This window comes from Ciona robusta, chromosome 1 (genome assembly GCF_009617815.1).
Source record: "Ciona robusta chromosome 1, ASM961781v2".
NCBI lineage: Eukaryota > Metazoa > Chordata > Ascidiacea > Phlebobranchia > Cionidae > Ciona > Ciona robusta.
This window is the reverse complement of record NC_143235.1, coordinates 330,771-349,160: the sequence shown is the minus strand read 5'-3', so window position 1 is coordinate 349,160 and position 18,390 is coordinate 330,771. Positions and strand designations below refer to the sequence as shown.

General features: G+C 38.2%; 3 protein-coding genes across 6 annotated transcripts; all 3 read right to left on the bottom strand.

Annotated features, from left to right (window-relative positions):
• Positions 1 to 1,009: 1,009 nt before the first annotated feature.
• On the bottom strand, positions 1,010 to 8,859 carry LOC149741064 (uncharacterized). Of its 2 annotated transcripts, XM_089894047.1 has the most exons (5): positions 8,046 to 8,859; positions 7,166 to 7,930; positions 5,710 to 5,757; positions 4,786 to 4,854; positions 1,010 to 4,005 (listed from the first exon to the last, which is right to left on the bottom strand). In XM_089894047.1, exons 4-5 carry the CDS (start codon positions 4,847 to 4,849, stop codon positions 2,048 to 2,050), a joined length of 2,022 nt encoding a protein of 673 aa, XP_089750173.1. In that variant the 5' UTR covers positions 4,850 to 4,854; positions 5,710 to 5,757; positions 7,166 to 7,930; positions 8,046 to 8,859; the 3' UTR covers positions 1,010 to 2,047. The 2 variants fall into 2 exon arrangements, with proteins under 2 accessions (XP_089750173.1, XP_089750172.1); XM_089894046.1 differs by lacking the exon at positions 5,710 to 5,757 and having other exon boundaries at positions 8,046 to 8,853.
• A 2,387-nt stretch (positions 8,860 to 11,246) lies between these two features.
• On the bottom strand, positions 11,247 to 15,273 carry LOC149741063 (uncharacterized). Its single transcript, XM_089890970.1, has 5 exons — positions 15,133 to 15,273; positions 13,723 to 13,921; positions 13,152 to 13,437; positions 12,429 to 12,581; positions 11,247 to 11,572 (listed from the first exon to the last, which is right to left on the bottom strand). The coding sequence occupies exons 2-5, from the start codon at positions 13,888 to 13,890 to the stop codon at positions 11,496 to 11,498; spliced, it is 684 nt and encodes a 227-aa protein (XP_089747096.1). The 5' UTR covers positions 13,891 to 13,921; positions 15,133 to 15,273; the 3' UTR covers positions 11,247 to 11,495.
• An 894-nt stretch (positions 15,274 to 16,167) lies between these two features.
• Positions 16,168 to 18,170, bottom strand: LOC149741062 (thiosulfate:glutathione sulfurtransferase-like). 3 transcript variants are annotated; one of them, XM_089890971.1, is made up of 4 exons: positions 18,008 to 18,170; positions 17,540 to 17,688; positions 17,051 to 17,201; positions 16,168 to 16,819 (listed from the first exon to the last, which is right to left on the bottom strand). In XM_089890971.1, exons 1-4 carry the CDS (start codon positions 18,040 to 18,042, stop codon positions 16,774 to 16,776), a joined length of 381 nt encoding a protein of 126 aa, XP_089747097.1. In that variant the 5' UTR covers positions 18,043 to 18,170; the 3' UTR covers positions 16,168 to 16,773. The 3 variants fall into 3 exon arrangements, with proteins under 3 accessions (XP_089747097.1, XP_089747099.1, XP_089747098.1); XM_089890972.1 differs by having other exon boundaries at positions 16,530 to 16,819; positions 17,036 to 17,201; XM_089890973.1 differs by lacking the exon at positions 17,051 to 17,201.
• Positions 18,171 to 18,390: the final 220 nt, after the last annotated feature.

Sequence of the window (18,390 nt, the reverse complement as noted above, 5' to 3'; positions counted from 1 at the left end):
GTTTCTGCTGTAGTTGTCGACGCATCAGTTGTTACTTCTGTCGTTGTTTCTTCTGTAGTTGTCGACGCATCGGTTGTTACTTCTGTCGTTGTTTCTGCTGCAGTTGTCGACTCATCAGTTGTTACTTCTGTCGTTGTTTCTGCTGTAGTTGTCGACGCATCAGTTGTTACTTCTGTCGTTGTTTCTGCTGTAGTTGTCGACGCATCAGTTTTTACTTCTGTCGTTGTTTCTGCTGCAGTTGTCGACCCATCAGTTGTTACTTCTGTCGTTGTTTCTGCTGTAGTTGTCGACGCATCAGTTGTTACTTCTGTCGTTGTTTCTGCTGTAGTTGTCGACGCATCAGTTGTTACTTCTGTCGTTGTTTCTGCTGTAGTTGTCGACGCATCAGTTGTTACTTCTGTCGTTGTTTCTGCTGCAGTTGTCGACCCATCAGTTGTTACTTCTGTCGTTGTTTCTGCTGTAGTTGTCGACTCATCAGTTGTAACTTCTGTCGTTGTTTCTGCTGTAGTTGTCGACGCATCGGTTGTTACTTCTGTCGTTGTTTCTGCTGCAGTTGTCGACGCATCAGTTGTTACTTCTGTCGTTGTTTCTGCTGTAGTTGTCGACGCATCGGTTGTTACTTCTGTCGTTGTTTCTGCTGTAGTTGTCGACGCATCAGTTGTTACTTTTGTCGTTGTTTCTGCTGCACTTGTCGACGCATCAGTTGTTACTTCTGTCGTTGTTTCTGCTGTAGTTGTCGACGCATCGGTTGTTACTTCTGTCGTTGTTTCTGCTGTAGTTGTCGACGCATCAGTTGTTACTTCTGTCGTTGTTTCTGCTGTAGTTGTCGACGCATCAGTTGTTACTTCTGTCGTTGTTTCTGCTGTAGTTGTCGACGCATCAGTTGTTACTTCTGTCGTTGTTTCTGCTGTAGTTGTCGACGCATCGGTTGTTACTTCTGTCGTTGTTTCTGCTGCAGTTGTCGACGCATCAGTTGTTACTTCTGTCGTTGTTTCTGCTGTAATTGTCGACGCATCGTTGTTACTTCTGTCGTTGTTTCTGCTGCAGTTGTCGACGCATCAGTTGTTACTTCTGTCGTTGTTTCTGCTGCAGTTGTCGACTCATCAGTTGTTTACTTCTGTCGTTGTTTCTGCTGTAGTTGTCGACGCATCAGTTGTTACGTCTGTCGTTGTTTCTGCTGCAGTTGTCGACGCATCAGTTGTTACTTCTGTCGTTTTCTGCTGCAGTTGTCGACGCATCGGTTGTTACTTCTGTCGTTGTTTCTGCTGTAGTTGTCGACGCATCGGTTGTTACTTCTGTCGTTGTTTCTGCTGCAGTTGTCGACGCATCAGTTGTTACTTCTGTCGTTGTTTCTGCTGTAGTTGTCGACGCATCAGTTGTTACTTCTGTCGTTGTTTCTTCTGTAGTTGTCGACGCATCGGTTGTTACTTCTGTCGTTGTTTCTGCTGCAGTTGTCGACTCATCAGTTGTTACTTCTGTCGTTGTTTCTGCTGTAGTTGTCGACGCATCAGTTGTTACTTCTGTCGTTGTTTCTTCTGTAGTTGTCGACGCATCAGTTTTTACTTCTGTCGTTGTTTCTGCTGCAGTTGTCGACCCATCAGTTGTTACTTCTGTCGTTGTTTCTGCTGTAGTTGTCGACGCATCAGTTGTTACTTCTGTCGTTGTTTCTGCTGTAGTTGTCGACGCATCAGTTGTTACTTCTGTCGTTGTTTCTGCTGTAGTTGTCGACGCATCAGTTGTTACTTCTGTCGTTGTTTCTGCTGCAGTTGTCGACCCATCAGTTGTTACTTCTGTCGTTGTTTCTGCTGTAGTTGTCGACTCATCAGTTGTAACTTCTGTCGTTGTTTCTGCTGTAGTTGTCGACGCATCGGTTGTTACTTCTGTCGTTGTTTCTGCTGCAGTTGTCGACGCATCAGTTGTTACTTCTGTCGTTGTTTCTGCTGTAGTTGTCGACGCATCGGTTGTTACTTCTGTCGTTGTTTCTGCTGTAGTTGTCGACGCATCAGTTGTTACTTTTGTCGTTGTTTCTGCTGCACTTGTCGACGCATCAGTTGTTACTTCTGTCGTTGTTTCTGCTGTAGTTGTCGACGCATCGGTTGTTACTTCTGTCGTTGTCTGCTGTAGTTGTCGACGCATCAGTTGTTACTTCTGTCGTTGTTTCTGCTGTAGTTGTCGACGCATCAGTTGTTACTTCTGTCGTTGTTTCTGCTGTAGTTGTCGACGCATCAGTTGTTACTTCTGTCGTTGTTTCTGCTGTAGTTGTCGACGCATCAGTTGTTACTTCTGTCGTTGTTTCTGCTGTAGTTGTCGACGCATCAGTTGTTACTTCTGTCGTTGTTTCTGCTGTAGTTGTCGACGCATCAGTTGTTACTTCTGTCGTTGTTTCTGCTGCAGTTGTCGACCCATCAGTTGTTACTTCTGTCGTTGTTTCTGCTGTAGTTGTCGACTCATCAGTTGTAACTTCTGTCGTTGTTTCTGCTGTAGTTGTCGACGCATCGGTTGTTACTTCTGTCGTTGTTTCTGCTGCAGTTGTCGACGCATCAGTTGTTACTTCTGTCGTTGTTTCTGCTGTAGTTGTCGACGCATCGGTTGTTACTTCTGTCGTTGTTTCTGCTGTAGTTGTCGACGCATCAGTTGTTACTTCTGTCGTTGTTTCTGCTGTAGTTGTCGACGCATCAGTTGTTACTTCTGTCGTTGTTTCTGCTGTAGTTGTCGACGCATCGGTTGTTACTTCTGTCGTTGTTTCTGCTGCAGTTGTCGACGCATCGGTTGTTACTTCTGTCGTTGTTTCTGCTGCAGTTGTCGACGCATCAGTTGTTACTTCTGTCGTTGTTTCTGCTGTAGTTGTCGACGCATCAGTTGTTACTTCTGTCGTTGTTTCTGCTGTAGTTGTCGACGCATCAGTTGTTACTTCTGTCGTTGTTTCTGCTGTAGTTGTCGACGCATCAGTTGTTACTTCTGTCGTTGTTTCTGCTGCAGTTGTCGACGCATCAGTTGTTACTTCTGTCGTTGTTTCTGCTGTAGTTGTCGACGCATCAGTTGTTACTTCTGTCGTTGTTTCTGCTGTAGTTGTCGACTCATCAGTTGTTACTTCTGTCGTTGTTTCTGCTGTAGTTGTCGACTCATCAGTTGTTACTTCTGTCGTTGTTTCTGCTGTAGTTGTCGACGCATCAGTTGTTACTTCTGTCGTTGTTTCTGCTGCAGTTGTCGACTCATCAGTTGTTACTTCTGTCGTTGTTTCTGCTGCAGTTGTCGACGCATCAGTTGTTACTTCTGTCGTTGTTTCTGCTGCAGTTGTCGACGCATCAGTTGTTACTTCTGTCGTTGTTTCTGCTGCAGTTGTCGACGCATCAGTTGTTACTTCTGTTGTTGTTTCTGCTGTAGTTGTCGACTCATCAGTTGTTACTTCTGTCGTTGTTTCTGCTGCAGTTGTCGACGCCTCAGTTGTTACTTCTGTTGTTGTTTCTGCTGCAGTTGTCGACTCATCGGTTGTTACTTCTGTCGTTGTTTCTGCTGCAGTTGTCGACGCCTCAGTTGTTACTTCTGTTGTTGTTTCTGCTGCAGTTGTCGACTCATCAGTTGTTACTTCTGTCGTTGTTTCTGCTGCAGTTGTCGACGCCTCAGTTGTTACTTCTGTTGTTGTTTCTGCTGCAGTTGTCGACGCATCAGTTGTTACTTCTGTCGTTGTTTCTGCTGCAGTTGTCGACGCCTCAGTTGTTACTTCTGTCGTTGTTTCTGCTGTAGTTGTCGACTCATCAGTTGTTACTTCTGTCGTTGTTTCTGCTGCAGTTGTCGACGCCTCAGTTGTTACTTCTGTTGTTGTTTCTGCTGCAGTTGTCGACTCATCAGTTGTTACTTCTGTCGTTGTTTCTGCTGCAGTTGTCGACGCCTCAGTTGTTACTTCTGTCGTTGTTTCTGCTGTAGTTGTCGACGCATCAGTTGTTACTTTAGTTGTTGTTTCTGCTGCAGTTGTCGACGCATCAGTTGTTACTTGTGTCGTTGTTTCTATTTCAATAACAATATTTTTAAGCTACATGTTTAAATGTGTGTAATATAATTGTTGGTTTTGGTGTGGTCTTTTACCGCTGCATGTTAATGCTTTTCTTTTCAATCCAACTTAAGTAGTTTAACAATTATTTTTAGTTTAAGATTGCAGTATTTTAGAATTCCCCATTTAAAAATATTTTTGGAATATTAGTTTCTTTATTGCAGCGTATGCTTTTCGATATATATGGTTTAGACCCACTTATAATTAGCAACGCACTAGTGCATTTTTGTCATACCAAGTTTTAATACTGGTTGCCAACTTGTGTATAGAAAGCCACTAACGATTATGCGATGCAATGGAAAGACATGGCCTTGTTTGTTTAGACTGCTACAAAGTGGTGAATAAAATAACAGATGTAAATATTAAAACAAATATCAGTTATTTTATTGATGGAGCAGGGGAGGCCACGGGTGTTAAGTTTCTACTAAAGGAGCCGTGAACCATGAAAGGTTAAGAAACTGTGGAACGGATATTTACTTTAAAATACTCTTTAAGCGTTGCTACATTTATGTGGAATACTTTGGTGAAAGACGGGACACCTTTAACACAAAATATACAAATATCCTGATTAGGTTTCAAACCATTAATAACGTTTTATGGGAGTCGTGAGGATACGGTTTTATAAATCTTTGAATGCTTTTTGTTTACTACAAAATGTGACGATAAATAAAATGAAAATGTGTCCCATTTTCCTCTACCCTACTATACTTGAAATGTTTATGAAACAAAATATGTACCTTGTGTCGACTGTGTATTGACAGTATCTATCATAACAAGTATGATGATTATTGAGCGACTCATTCTCCCTGTATAAAGACATATGTTAATAAAGGTAATTATGTTGTAAGTGACCTTTCACACACTATGTATACAGATAGCTAGATTAGTTTAAACTATATTGCATAGGTATATAAATAGCTCCGTTTCAGAGTAAAGTTAAAAAAACAGCAAAAATAATTTGAATTTCGTATAACTTTATAAACTTAAGAAAAAAATTATTTCACATATGCCGATTTTAAAAACTTCTCTTTACATATATGTCTGGTTGAAACAAACTTTGAGAAAAAATTAGCCCGAAGTTTGTTTAGTCAGCAGTATCGGATTACATAAGGAGATGACATTTGCCTTGCAATGGAAAATTTTTGAAAATTTTGTGCGCGCAATCACGCATAAAGTAAAAAAAGAAAATACGGTTAAGAAACTTCTTTTTCAAACCACATTTTCTGGTTCAGTAATATTTGGGTTCCTAAAAGAAAAACCCGCTGTATTTTAGCCCATTATCCACAAACTTGGTGCATAAGCCAACTCTCACAGTACTGTATGTACGCCTATCACGGATATTTTATCCAATTAACATAAATTGTTTTTATTCTTTCGTAAAACTAATAACGAAGAGAATTAAAAGCAAAACGAAAGTCGTTGAAACAGGCTATTTATGAATAAAAATGTGGAAGGTCGCGTCAATTAAAAAGCGTGGCTGTTTCACCCAATAAATAGTGAACTCCAGCCTTCCCCTCTGTCCCTTTATACCCTCTGTCCCTTTATACCCAGCTAAACAATTACCAATTAAACAATTAACTCTGTCCCTTTATACCCAGCTAAACAATTACCGACACTGTTTGGTCGGCTCAACTTAATCATTATAAAGGGCATTGTATTACCTTGTAAACGACGGCAGTTGGCAGATTACAACAGTTGAAAACACGATCCTATGCAAATAATGAGAAAGTACATTTAACTTAATGAATGTAACTTACTCTATCTCCGCGTGCGGCCGAAAAACAACAGTCGTTTTAACACGGGCGTGATGCAACTCATGCCAGCTTACGAGTTATAATGCATGCTGCTGTATGTTATTTAGATATTATGTGTTAAAGGTAACCCATTTTACCCCACCCTACTATATATAACAGGGTGGGGTAAGACGGCTGTTGTTTCCAATCTCCTTTATCGCCCCATGCCGTAATAAACACAGAAAATTAAACAGACTTGTATAGCTGTTTCCTCACGATTGCTCAAAGACACAATTAGTAAACATGGGATTTAGATGCTAACGGTATCCCATCTTACCCCACAGTATAATGTTATGAACATACACTACAGATTATAAAGTCCTAAATTTGTTATGAGTTTTATTCTTCAGTTTCTTTCAAATATTTTGAATTATTGTTTATCCTAGCATGGTAACAGCCGTGACGTAACGTGCCGGTTAGTCGACCCGCAAATTATTATTCGAAAACACCGCGAGCCTCGATTTGCCCTCTTTGTGTTAAAACATCTGTACCGTTATCATTCGTTACGTGTTTTCGTTACGCCACGTTATGCACATTAAAACCATTTTAAGGCAGATATAATGATTAATAGAAACACACCTGTTTAAGTATAATTTGTTTACTACCAAAGCGGACGATAAAAGAGAATTACAACGTGGGTCATCTTACCCCGACCTAACATATGTTAAATATTGTTTTTTTTTAAAGAGAAATAAATTCTTTTTTATCGTTTTATTAAAAATAATGAACATTCAAATATTTATAGAACAGTACATTCTCGCGACTCTAATTGTTAATTGTTGAACGCAATTGGTAAATACGGGATATTATGCGCTATAAGTATCCCATCTTACCCCACCCTACTATATGACGCGTAAACGTGACTTATCTCGTCGGTTACGGTAACGAATCTTGCGGTATAAAGGGAAAGATGGGAAGTAGCGGTAAAACAACAGTCTTAACAACACAGTCAAGTAAAAAACATAAATACAAAACAAATAAATTAAATAAAATGCTGGACAAAAAATGTATAAAGTGAAAATAGTATTTATACGTATTATCTCATAAACTGTTTATCTATTTTCATATGAAAGGGATTTGACTTCTACCCAGCTTTATACTCACGTAAGCGCGTAAAACCCCCCATATTCCAACAACTCTCTCACCTTCTACATACAGTACCCATGTCTTATCCACGCACACAACGCATGGTTCCTCGCATTCCTATCTCTTTACAAACGTCCGAACCAAACGTTAAATAATGAGACGTAAATTGCACGTTTGACCGATATTTTATCATCCAAATATAAACACGAACAATATTCCATTGAATTGTCGCACCAACCTTAATAATCACTTATGTTGCGGCTTCTCCCGTTTAATATCTTTTGTTAGATTCTCATTAATCGGACATCTTATGATCCAAAGTATAAATCCAGGAATCGTCTTATTTCTTTACTTACTAACTATAACTGTAAAGATTAATACAGTAACTGTAATAAAACATAATAACAAGTTACACCTATTAAAGACAAACTAATTTTAAACCTAAAAATCATGATAATTGTAATACAAGATAGTTAGACACAAACAGTATCGTTCAACAAAATCCACGAGGGTTAAGTTACAATCACTAACTAACGTAGCAACTATAAAACGGCGGCGGTGATTACAAAAACGAATCCCGGGAATCAGATTCGGCGCTTCAGCTGTTTTCTTGTAACTTCGCTGTTAAGAACCAAAGCTTGAAACCAAACTCCTATACTTTCTATAATATATAATACGAACGGGCATGAATAATAATATTGTTACTATAATTTTACTTCGCTTCAATACGTTTTATAGCTGGCTTATAATTCAAGAGTACTAAGCACACAAGCCAAAATAAACATATTCCCAGAATTCCATTCTCTCTCTAATATTTGTCGTTTTCTTGGTCTTTGTATTTAAGACACCAAGACAACAATATCCAGACATTCTGTATTGTGAAACCGCCGCCCATATCTGTATACCGCCACATCCATCGGCAAGATTATGACGTCCTTCTTCTGCCAGCTAAAGCCACTCGTCTCCGTGAAAGTTGCGCAGCATACAACTGACTCTCGGTGCTCTAAAGTTGGGGAAAAGATAAAAGTTAGACTGTAGGAGCATCACAAAAGAAGTTACAGATTACTGCGGCTCTTCTGTCTACAAAACTTTTAAACCGATGTCGTGTATAACGTTACCTAAAGCTATACATCAGCCTTCTAATTTCGTGTGAAGTGAAAACAAGAGCCTTCCATTATTCCGTTGTTTAGAGCTTCCGTCGCTGTTTACTGGAATTTCATGCTAGAACTTGCCATAATTATACAGACGCAGCGATACGTCCATGATTTACGGCGAAGGTTACAACACAAACATATTGCGTTGATGTATTTGTTTATTGGTGTCATATTATACAAACAATAAAGCGACCGACAATGCGTCATATTACTATAGTAAAGTGGGGGAAGATGGGACACTTTTTCATTATTATTGCGCGTCCCAGCACTTCTTAGTAAACAAAATATTTAAATAATTATAAAACCGTATCCTTACGACTCCCATAGACCACGGTTCATTATTTAAAACGCGATCAGGATATTTGGATATTATGTGCTAAAGGTGTTCCATCTTCCCCACCCTAGTGTATGTATATAGTACAGTAAACTACAAAGGCAAAATATAGCTACGTTACGTAGACGCATTTACACCCAGCGATATGCGGGGGTGGTTGGCAGTTTTATCCTATTGCTCGTTAGATGCGCTGTTGCTCATCCAGCGGGAAAATCACTTTTATATAACCTTGACCGACCTATGTATAGTTCACGGATAAATAAGTTATTGGAAAAAAATAAAGTTGAACTTCCCCCTGCTGAAAACACAACCCTAACACGCAGGTAAACCTAAAGCGTTAAAAGCATAAATAAGCTAAGCAAATATACACCCCATTTCCCACCGTTTCCTGTCTCACTGTATGGAGAATATGATGCATTCCTTACCGGTTAACAAATTTGACTTCAGTGATGTAATAACCCTTAAACGTGCGACATTTTACACCGAGAAGAAATAACACACTGGTTGGAATAACAGTATGAGACTCAATATACTCGTATATTCTACCAGAAAAACAAAGTTACTTATTTACTTTCGCCTTACGCTTATATTAAGCGAAACTATTCAGTGTTACTTAACATAAAAAGTGAAATAAAGACACCAATACTTTTTATGGTAAGTTCTAAAAAACGCCGATAAGCATGACAAGGGAATTAGGAACAAAACGACAGTCGATATAAAACACGTTATGGACCTACTTGAGTAACGGCGTGAAATATATGTTTGGCTTCTAAACAACGCATAGGTTGCAATAGCGGAAACAGTTTTAAATATGTTGTGGAAACAACAACATTAATTGCCCTTGTACATTAGAATGATATACGTTTGTAACGGAAAGTAAAATATATTGAACCCATTTTTTTAAAAACCGAGTTCTGATTTATGAAAGGGAAATTTGTGACGTAAAAAAGTGCTACGTCATTCCTCCCGGTTTACATACGCATTCACCCGGAGATGATTTATGAACGTGATATTGAAGGATAATGTACGGCGAATATTAGTTGCCGTTTATTCTAAAGTCGTTTTTATTCGTGGCGTGTTTTAACGACCGACGTTTTGCCGCCAAGTTCATTCTCGAAAAATTGTAAATACGGCCATAACAAGATCATTGTATATATTAAAAGTATTTGTGGCAAAGTACATTTTACTGTAGAGGATGGAGGAGGCTGAATGTGGGCTTACTTTAAATACCGCTTATTTACAGGCCAGATGTTCTGTGATGGTTATGGCAGCGGAGGTCTTGTTGCGAAATTGAGCATTTGGGAATTTCCATCTCGTTTGTGAGTTGTGATGCAAGCAACGTTAAACCGCAGTAAGAAAAACAGCGTGTGAACTTGACCTGCAATATGCAGTCGGGTAACAAGAACGAGCGTATGGCCTATTTGGATGCAGGGTGTTTCAACTTAACAGTTGTAGATAAGAAAGTAGAAACCACCCGACCACAATTATATGACAAAACACACTCGCGTTGGCATAGAACATTCACTATGACGTCATAAACAAAACAATGGCAGTTTCAGAAACAACAATCCTTTATTATTGTTTCAATAAAGAATTCGAACACACGTCAAACCCAATGTCGGTCAAACCGACCAAGATGTTACAAATATTATTTTTATAAACATTTTATTGTTGAGCTTTTGAGACGCTTGGCGAAATGTATAGGGAGAGTTAGACGTAAACTCAGCTTGTTATTCCAAAACAGAGATTCGTTTTATCAATAACTATAACGTAACACCCACAAAGTTACATACATTATAACTCGAAAGCGAACACGAGGTGTATGAAAGATCTGTGTTGTATAAAACGACTGTCGTTAAAACATGATAGTATATATAACACTATTCGCATGGTAAAGTATGGCTCCATACGAGTGGAAATCAAAACAAAGTTATCGAAAAAGCAACGACAACGAAAATAGGCCGAAATATGATTCCCTCAATCTGCCCCTTGGAGAAATATTTCATTTGATTAGGGGACTGATGACGTCACTTTAGCCAAAATAACTATTCGTTGGGTTTTGTTAGTTACGTATTTCGCAGCACTTGTTCATAAAAACGTGTTGCGTCGAATCTTGGCAACCACGCGGTCACAATAACATTGGGATGACAATGCAACACTTGCTGTTGAAATTTATCCACATAACGATTCATGCAAACCATAAACATCATACAAATCACAAGGTTTAAAAAGTAAATATAAATGAAAATAAAGAATTGCATTTATTTTATTGAACAGAAAGGTGTTATTTTATTTTGGTTTTAATTTAATATAACAAAGAGATGGGGAATAAAAGTAAAACTATTGTTGTAAAAAAGTATTTACATATATAGGCAACTTAATACTTAAGATGCGGTGGGGAGGGTGCGTACAATTTCAACACAAACTAAATTGAACAGTTTTGTTGAGATCACCACATGTCTGTTTCATGGAATACACTTTCAAAGTAAACGTAGCAAGTCTGTGACTAAAGAGATGAGTGGTTTTCGGCGCTGCGGGATTCACACTTACTAGCTGGCGCTAAAGAGTTCGTATATCCTTTGTTAAAGATTGGAGAAGATTAAATAACTTATTTATCTTCGCGTACCCAAAAACGATAGTCGATATAACACGGATGTTCTGTTCCATACACCCCATGCTTGCATACGAGTTACCAGGTATGTAACTTATATATCCTCGCATGGGGGGCAACCACAGACCCACAGCAATGGTGGAAGCGGTGTAGGAAACCTGACAAATTGTTGTTTAGAACAAGAAAGAAATCAAGACTTTAAGATGATATCTATGTTTATTTAATAATGTAATATAGATGTACACAGTATAAACAGCAAGAATAAATGAAACTGTGGCTTTTGCTTTGAAGAACTACACGTCACGTAGCATAAAAAACACTCAGCTCATTGTAAAATGATCAATTTTCAAGCAAATTTTATGAGAAATAGATTAACAACCGTTCGATTTACACATTTTATATATATTAAGATATAATCATACAACTCATAAAGAAAGTTAGTTAGTGAAGTTAGTAAAGATTCATATTATTACGTCACAGTGACCGGAACAGCTGTTGTCATTGTCTCAAAGAAGTTGCAGACGTAACCACCCGCGTTGATTCCAGCTATGATAAAAGTTAAAATACATCAAACATAAACGAACACTTCGGATCAAAAAAGTTGATAATTTTAAAGTACAAAGAGGTTGGGGTAAGATGGGCGGCGTTTTCATTCCCTATTATCGTCCCATTTTGTAGTAAATATGGATGATTTACATAATTATATAACCGCATCCTCATAACTATAAAATAGAACATATTATTTGCCAATCTTACCCCAAGTTACTATATTTAAAAATACATTGTTATTAATTGACAAAAACTTTGAACGTGAGGTTTGTTATTATAGTGTTGACGGCATAGTTGGGGGAGTCGTTTAAAGTTGCGCAATGATATTACGCTGTACCTCTACATTTACAGTAAACATAGAACGTAGGCGTGTAAATAACACTGTTTCGTTTTAACCTTTCACGGACGTGGTTTCTTTCAGAGACACTCAACACCTGTGGCCCCCCGTGGCCCTCTGCTCCATCAATAAAATAAACTACATTTGTGTTTAACGTAATGGTATTAACATATACCTTCCCTGATGCCCCCACTTCTAATAAACGCCATCTGCCTTTTGGTGGGAGTTGGTATGTGGATATTGGATAAGAAACCCAGGTTTAAACTGTTGCGTTCTATCACGAAACGAGGAACTCCAACGTATTTGACACAGCACTGTGGGTGGTTGGGTTAGTAGGGCAGGGAGGTCTAGTCTAACATAAGACCGTTGCATGTATGCTATGTCGAATTATGCAAATTACCCCTTTTGATAGCGGTGTTTTGTTTTTAAAGTGGGGAATGTTAAGAATGACTGCGCCTTTAGCACGGCCGAGCTTCGAACTTTAACCACTGCCCACCTGCTGGCAACATTACTCACCAGTTGAAGTGGTTGGACCGGGTTGGCAGTTACAAGTTAGGAGGGTGTCGTTCATGGAGTAAGCACAAGTTGCTGATGCTGATGGACAAGGGCTTTGTAAACAACCGACTGGTTCGTCATCTGCGACCGCTGCTGCTGCTATTAAACCTGCAGCTGTATAAGGGGAGTACGTGGTTGCTATTGGGAGTTGTTGCAATGGGGGGGTTTTGGCACTTAAATCCTTAGAATATTGCTTTGTATGTATCTTCACTGCGTTAACTTATCTATTTAGGTTGTTCATGTTTGTGTATTCGTAAACATCATGCTCGCTGTTAATTATATATTTGCCCTTTTAAAACGAGGGCAAATCACTTGTGTAACTGTTAGAGCAGAAACACCGGTTTAGTTTCGGTCTAATAAGCATCAGTACTGAATGAAACGGAAACTCTTGTGTATAAAGGATACGATTACGTTTGACTTCGAGTAATGAACGTGAATAACCTGTGACCTTCTATACAAGTCTATAGGAGACGACCAGTGATCCGCGAAGTATTTGTGGTAACGTTAAGTTGGTAGTTTCATTGTAGTTAACTTATTCACCTTTCTTGTAAGTGGTACAACAACCCGACGCATTAGGATGTGGAATATGTATATGGAATATAAGTATGTGAATGAATGTCACATATTTCTCTCCACATGTGAAAGTTTGAAACACCTCAGCTCAAGTTAGTAAACTCTAGTTACCTTCGGCTCTTTCAGCGTAAATTAAACCAACGACCAACCCAGTTATTAAAGCTCCAAGTAATAATCCTATCAGGAAAGCCAAGATACAGCAACGAGTGAAGAAATATCCATGACAAATGCAGCACATACGACCGAGACATCCACCGCTCGCCGCCGACTTTGACCACATCGAAACCCCGCCGTTGACCAATACACCTCCCGATGTCTTTAATGGCGGATCAGCAGCGCCCGCAAACCCGTTAGATACTGCATGTCTGTTGTCGGTGACTGGACCAACCACAGCCGTCTGTGCAGTAATAAAAGTTATAGTAAGCATAGAGTGCGTATTTACATCATATGTGTATTGTGCAACGTGGTATATGCCGTATTAGAAAACACTGCTACTTTGAGCCATGGCCTTCTAAAGATATTTTTAATATAGGTAATATGTGAGCGAATGTGTCCGTGGACAAGACACTTAACCACAATTGTTTCAACTGAGTGGTCTTTTCTGCACATTTTAAAACCCGAATTTCCAATCGCACTTTAAATTTTTTTCTTCAAACAAGTTATTATTTCTGAAACCCCGAACCTTTTTCTTTGGAACCCCATCCAGATGTCGCTCTCTTTTCAAACTCGGGTTTGGACTTCCAGGAATCTGGTGTTTGAACATCTCCTGCATCCGGATCTGCTCCAAGGACCTCGGTGGAGGTTTGTACAACTCCCTGGTCAACCGGGAGTTCGTTGAACTAATCGGCATTTTGATTTCTTAATCAAAGTTTTTGCTGAAACTGGGTAATTTCAACTTATTCGATTAAAACGCAGAGAAAACAACTTTAAAGAAAGTATTTGTATTAAAATATCAAACTAGAATAAAATCAAACGATGTTTGGTTAATGCTGTGTCAACTTTATTTAACTGCATAATGTAAATATAAAAGCGAAAACGATATCACAAAAAATAATAACGAGGTAAAAAAATGAACCTAAAATGCAGTGAAAAATGAAATCATTTAATTTTTATTCAAAACAAATTAACATCGATCCCTATAAATAAAAATTTCAAGTAATTTTAACAAATATGCTTAATTTTTAAAATTTAGCCTTGAACTTGCTAACTATCCAAACTACAAATGAATCTTAAGATTACAAAACCAAGTTTAGTTATAGCAACGAGACCTAAAGTTTAGCATTAAATGTAATCTCGCGTATTCATACGAATTATCGGCCAGTGAAATAACTGGAACACTTGATCGGGAACCTTTAAGCCGATATCTTGTATTTTTTCACACGTACACTTACAATGGGGTAAGATCACAAAAAGTTTTCAATTGTTGTCGGTTATTCAATCTTGTTTCGGATCTAGGTCGAATATATCGCCAACAATTGTAAAAAATCTGAAGTTTTCGATTTATTATTTCAACGCCCATGGCAGTTTTTGTGGTTTTTACTCGACGTCACATAAGTCTTTGTTGCGTCATCAATGAAAAATACTTGAATGTTAGTATTGTGACACAACAAACACATATTTATTACGACACAATCGCTTGTAGACAAACAAATATTTGATAGTATTTGTGGAATGCGGTGACGCGGATGAAACGAATCTTCGAGAATATATTTTAAATACGGTTTTATTTAAATGTTTTCAACCCACTGTGAGTAACTTCTTATAGAAGTTTAACAGCCATACTTTTTAACCAGCAATGATCTTCTGCTGTACGATGAATGTGCATCATAACTAATTAGCAACAGCGGTAAACTGTTGTATAGCTGGGTGGGAGGAGACGTTTTTATTCTATTTTCTCGTTTAAATTGGCAGTAAAACACGACCAGGATATTCGGTTATTATGTGCTAGGGTGTCCCACCTTCCCCAACCTACTATATAAACAAACCCTTAGACTAACCTAAATACGGAGATAAAACGGCGCCGCAAAAATCACCAACACAAAGTTAAAACACATTAAATTGCATTAACCAAACAGGTTCAAGGACCTCATACCTTATAAGCCTCGCTTGTCTTACATCGTTATCGTGTGGCTTCATCAAGGCAATCGTAGGCCATTCATTCCTACTTGTACCAATGCCCATGTGTTGGTATAACTCTAGTGATATTATCGGCTTAGTGAAGCAGAAATGAAGTGCATAAGATAGTTGCTATAGATTCATAAGTACGCCAAAGTATGTTATGTAAAGCAAGATGTTTGTTTTGGATCACTTTGGTAATTTACATACCCTTGAATGGGGGCATTTTAATATAGGATTATCCATGGTTGCCACTCCCATTCCCACAGTCGAGTTACTGAAACTATTGCAGTGTGTGGATAAGCAGACATAACTTTTGGTTGTTTTGGTCATTTATATCCCTGTGGGTGGGAACTTGTACATGTGTTTTTGAGGTATCTCAAATCGATGGTTTACGAAACATACAAAAGCATTGTTACGTATGATTCTAGTTCCACCACCTCTATTACGTCATAGGTTATTTCATTTCAAACCTAAATAAGGTAATATAGTTGCTTATTCCCTTATTTATGATTTACGATATTATGTCACAAAGTTGTTTATTTCAAGACAACCGACCCCCTACTAAACCGTTGTGATTTTAGTCGGTGTTATATTATGCAGATATCCATCATTGGTTATATTGAGTTTTTAATCTGATACCAACATCCCGTAGATTAATCACAACGAATATCAGTAGGCAAACAACGTGTTGGGGTGTACGCTGGCCGATAATATCATATGTGCGTCAAACTAGCCAACAACACCTTGCTGTTTACCGGAGTTCGTATATCTGCTGTGTAGTAAATGTAACCTGTATTTTGTGGTGGTGTATCAAGTGAAAGTAATGGAAAAACATAAAAATTATTAGTTTTTTAACTCGACTGTTTGCATGGGAGTGGCAACCATGGATAAGTGACTCAAGTTCCCACCCACGAGGATATAAATGACCAAACCAACAAGCCATGTCTGCTTATCCACACACTACAATAGCTTCAGCAACTCGACTGTGGGCATGAGAGTGGAAACCATGTTGTATTGATAAGATTTATTTAGGAATAATTGAAGTTTGTGCATAATATAACATCCCAATAAGTGCAATTCCTGCATGTTTGTCATGCTTATGAGGGTTACAGGCTTGAAGCAATATTGATATTCAAATGTTTATGTTTAGTCAGGTTACAAACAATAATTACCGATACAAAACACACGTCAATTAATACTTATTAGTGAACTGGTTAATTAATATCTATTTGTAAACCAGACAAACCATTGTTTGAGCAAAAATGATAATTCTATTAAACAGGCCAGTTACTCACATTCGGTATTGATGTCTACAATTTGTAGAAAACTTTTACTAATTACCGATAAATTACGAACATATTTAAACTAGTGTTGTGATAAAATGAAAAACGTTTTTTTATAAAAGTGGTTTCAAACAAACCTAGAGGATACAAGTGTGCTGTGGGTTTACATAAACCCATAATCGACATTTGATTGTTTTATAGCTAATTGGGCAAGGTACAGTAACAAATAGTCAGCAACATAAAAGGCTTATTTTGGAAAGATAATGCAATTAAGAATTCTTATATAAACATAGACACTTTGGTGAAAACTTTGGTTGTTATAATATGTTGATTTATTGTGAAGACCACAAACCATATCCACCCTCCAAGTTACGTGCCCTGCAAGTGTAATATAGTTAAATAAATCGTTGTATGTCACAACCATTCACACTGATTATGACTCTACCAGAGTGGTACACTGTCAAGAAGTTTAAGCTGCAGTTTGACCACAATATTCAATTGCTGAAATGCTTTAACTAATAACCTCTACCAGTAAAGTTCTCTCCTGACAATTTTAACTCTTGCGCACTGCTGTAGTAAACCACACATACATACCACTAGTTGCCTTACTTTTTCATGCCATGTTTTTCAGCCACAACAACAGCCCTTGAACCCCTCCCCCCCTTCATGCAATGGAAGATGACATCAGACCCGTCACCCTGGGGTTTGTCCAACCCATATTTAGCCTTGAATTCATCATTGCTTAGACTTAGTTCTTTATCTGTGGGAGTTTAAACTTTAGATTTTCAAATCTTGTTTTACTCGTTACTGAAGCATTAGTAAAGTGGTAAGAGTGCTCACTATTTAGACCAGAGGTACGGGTTCGAGGCTCGATGCTACCACGGTGCTAACATTGTTATTTCGACCAAGCGGTCACTAAGAGTGGCTCAAAATATGTGGTAAATTGTTAGCATGCACAAGACGTATGGCACAAAACACCTTTTACACCTGGAGTTATAACAACTGTTGTTGCCCTACCCTCGTAGAGTCGTAGTATAAAAAAAAGTCACAACAATCATCCATGAAACACAAACATAGACTTGATCATCAAAGTTTCACCTAAATCAGTGATAGGAATATTGATATTCTTTTTGCTTCCAATGGATCCGGAAGCTTCAATCTCACTTGGATTCCTCACGTCAACAACCAAGGGATCACTTTTAGCAAGAAGGTCTTTTAACTCACCAACGCTGATCTTCTGGGAGTCGCTGTTTTGTTTACAAACTTTTAGCTATGCCATATGTTTTAACTGTAAATATGTAAATTTTAACAGCTGTAGTTTTGTCTCTATATCCTGTCTTTTGTTTTAACAATTCTTTAAACTTCGCAACTGTAATCAAACAGACACCTTGGACGCCAGTAATTAACAAGTGTAAGCGCGGCTGCGCAGGCATAAAAATAACATACACTGGCTTTCATGCAACAGATCTTAATTGACGGGAATGCTATATAAACTAGTATTATTATATTATATACATATATTAATTAGATGTTATATATATTCAATTTGACAACAAAACGACTTACTCCAACACAGGTAGGGGGGCGCCTTGGTGTGCCATTGTAATAATTGATTAACAAACTTATGCTAATTGCAAGGCAAGTCAAGAACTCTCTGCAAAAATAAAAACAACGTAGTTATAGTTTTTGTCTACATAAACTCAATTAAACTGTTAACTACGGTGTGAACCTACAACTATGTGAAGCAACACCCTATACAAGGCTTATATACTCACGTTACAACATTAATTATAGCCACACTAATTAATTGCAGCCAGGTTACGATGCAAACAATAAACGCACAGTCATGATGAGTACGGAGGGGGAATACCCAATAACACCGGAGTCACGTACGCAAAATATTTTTCACGGGGACGAATAAGTTGAATGGTAAGTGATATAACTTTATG

Bases quoted from the DNA above. Each gene is read 5' to 3' on its own strand.
- LOC149741064 (XM_089894047.1), bottom strand. From the start codon at position 4,849: ATGAGTCGCTCAATAATCATCATACTTGTTATGATAGATACTGTCAAT. The intron at 4,006-4,785 runs GTACATATTTTG...TTATTGAAATAG, and splicing joins CAATACACAGTCGACACAAG to AAACAACGACACAAGTAACA.
- LOC149741063 (XM_089890970.1), bottom strand. From the start codon at position 13,890: ATGCCGATTAGTTCAACGAACTCCCGGTTGACCAGGGAGTTGTACAAA. The intron at 12,582-13,151 runs GTAACTAGAGTT...CCCCTTATACAG, and splicing joins TTACGCTGAAAGAGCCGAAG to CTGCAGGTTTAATAGCAGCA. The intron at 11,573-12,428 runs GTGAGTAATGTT...CTTTTATCATAG, and splicing joins CGGTCCAACCACTTCAACTG to CTGGAATCAACGCGGGTGGT.
- LOC149741062 (XM_089890971.1), bottom strand. From the start codon at position 18,042: ATGGCACACCAAGGCGCCCCCCTACCTGTGTTGGA. The intron at 17,689-18,007 runs GTAAGTCGTTTT...TAAACAAAACAG, and splicing joins GCCCCCCTACCTGTGTTGGA to CGACTCCCAGAAGATCAGCG. The intron at 16,820-17,050 runs GTAAGGCAACTA...TTACACTTGCAG, and splicing joins GAAAAACATGGCATGAAAAA to GGCACGTAACTTGGAGGGTG.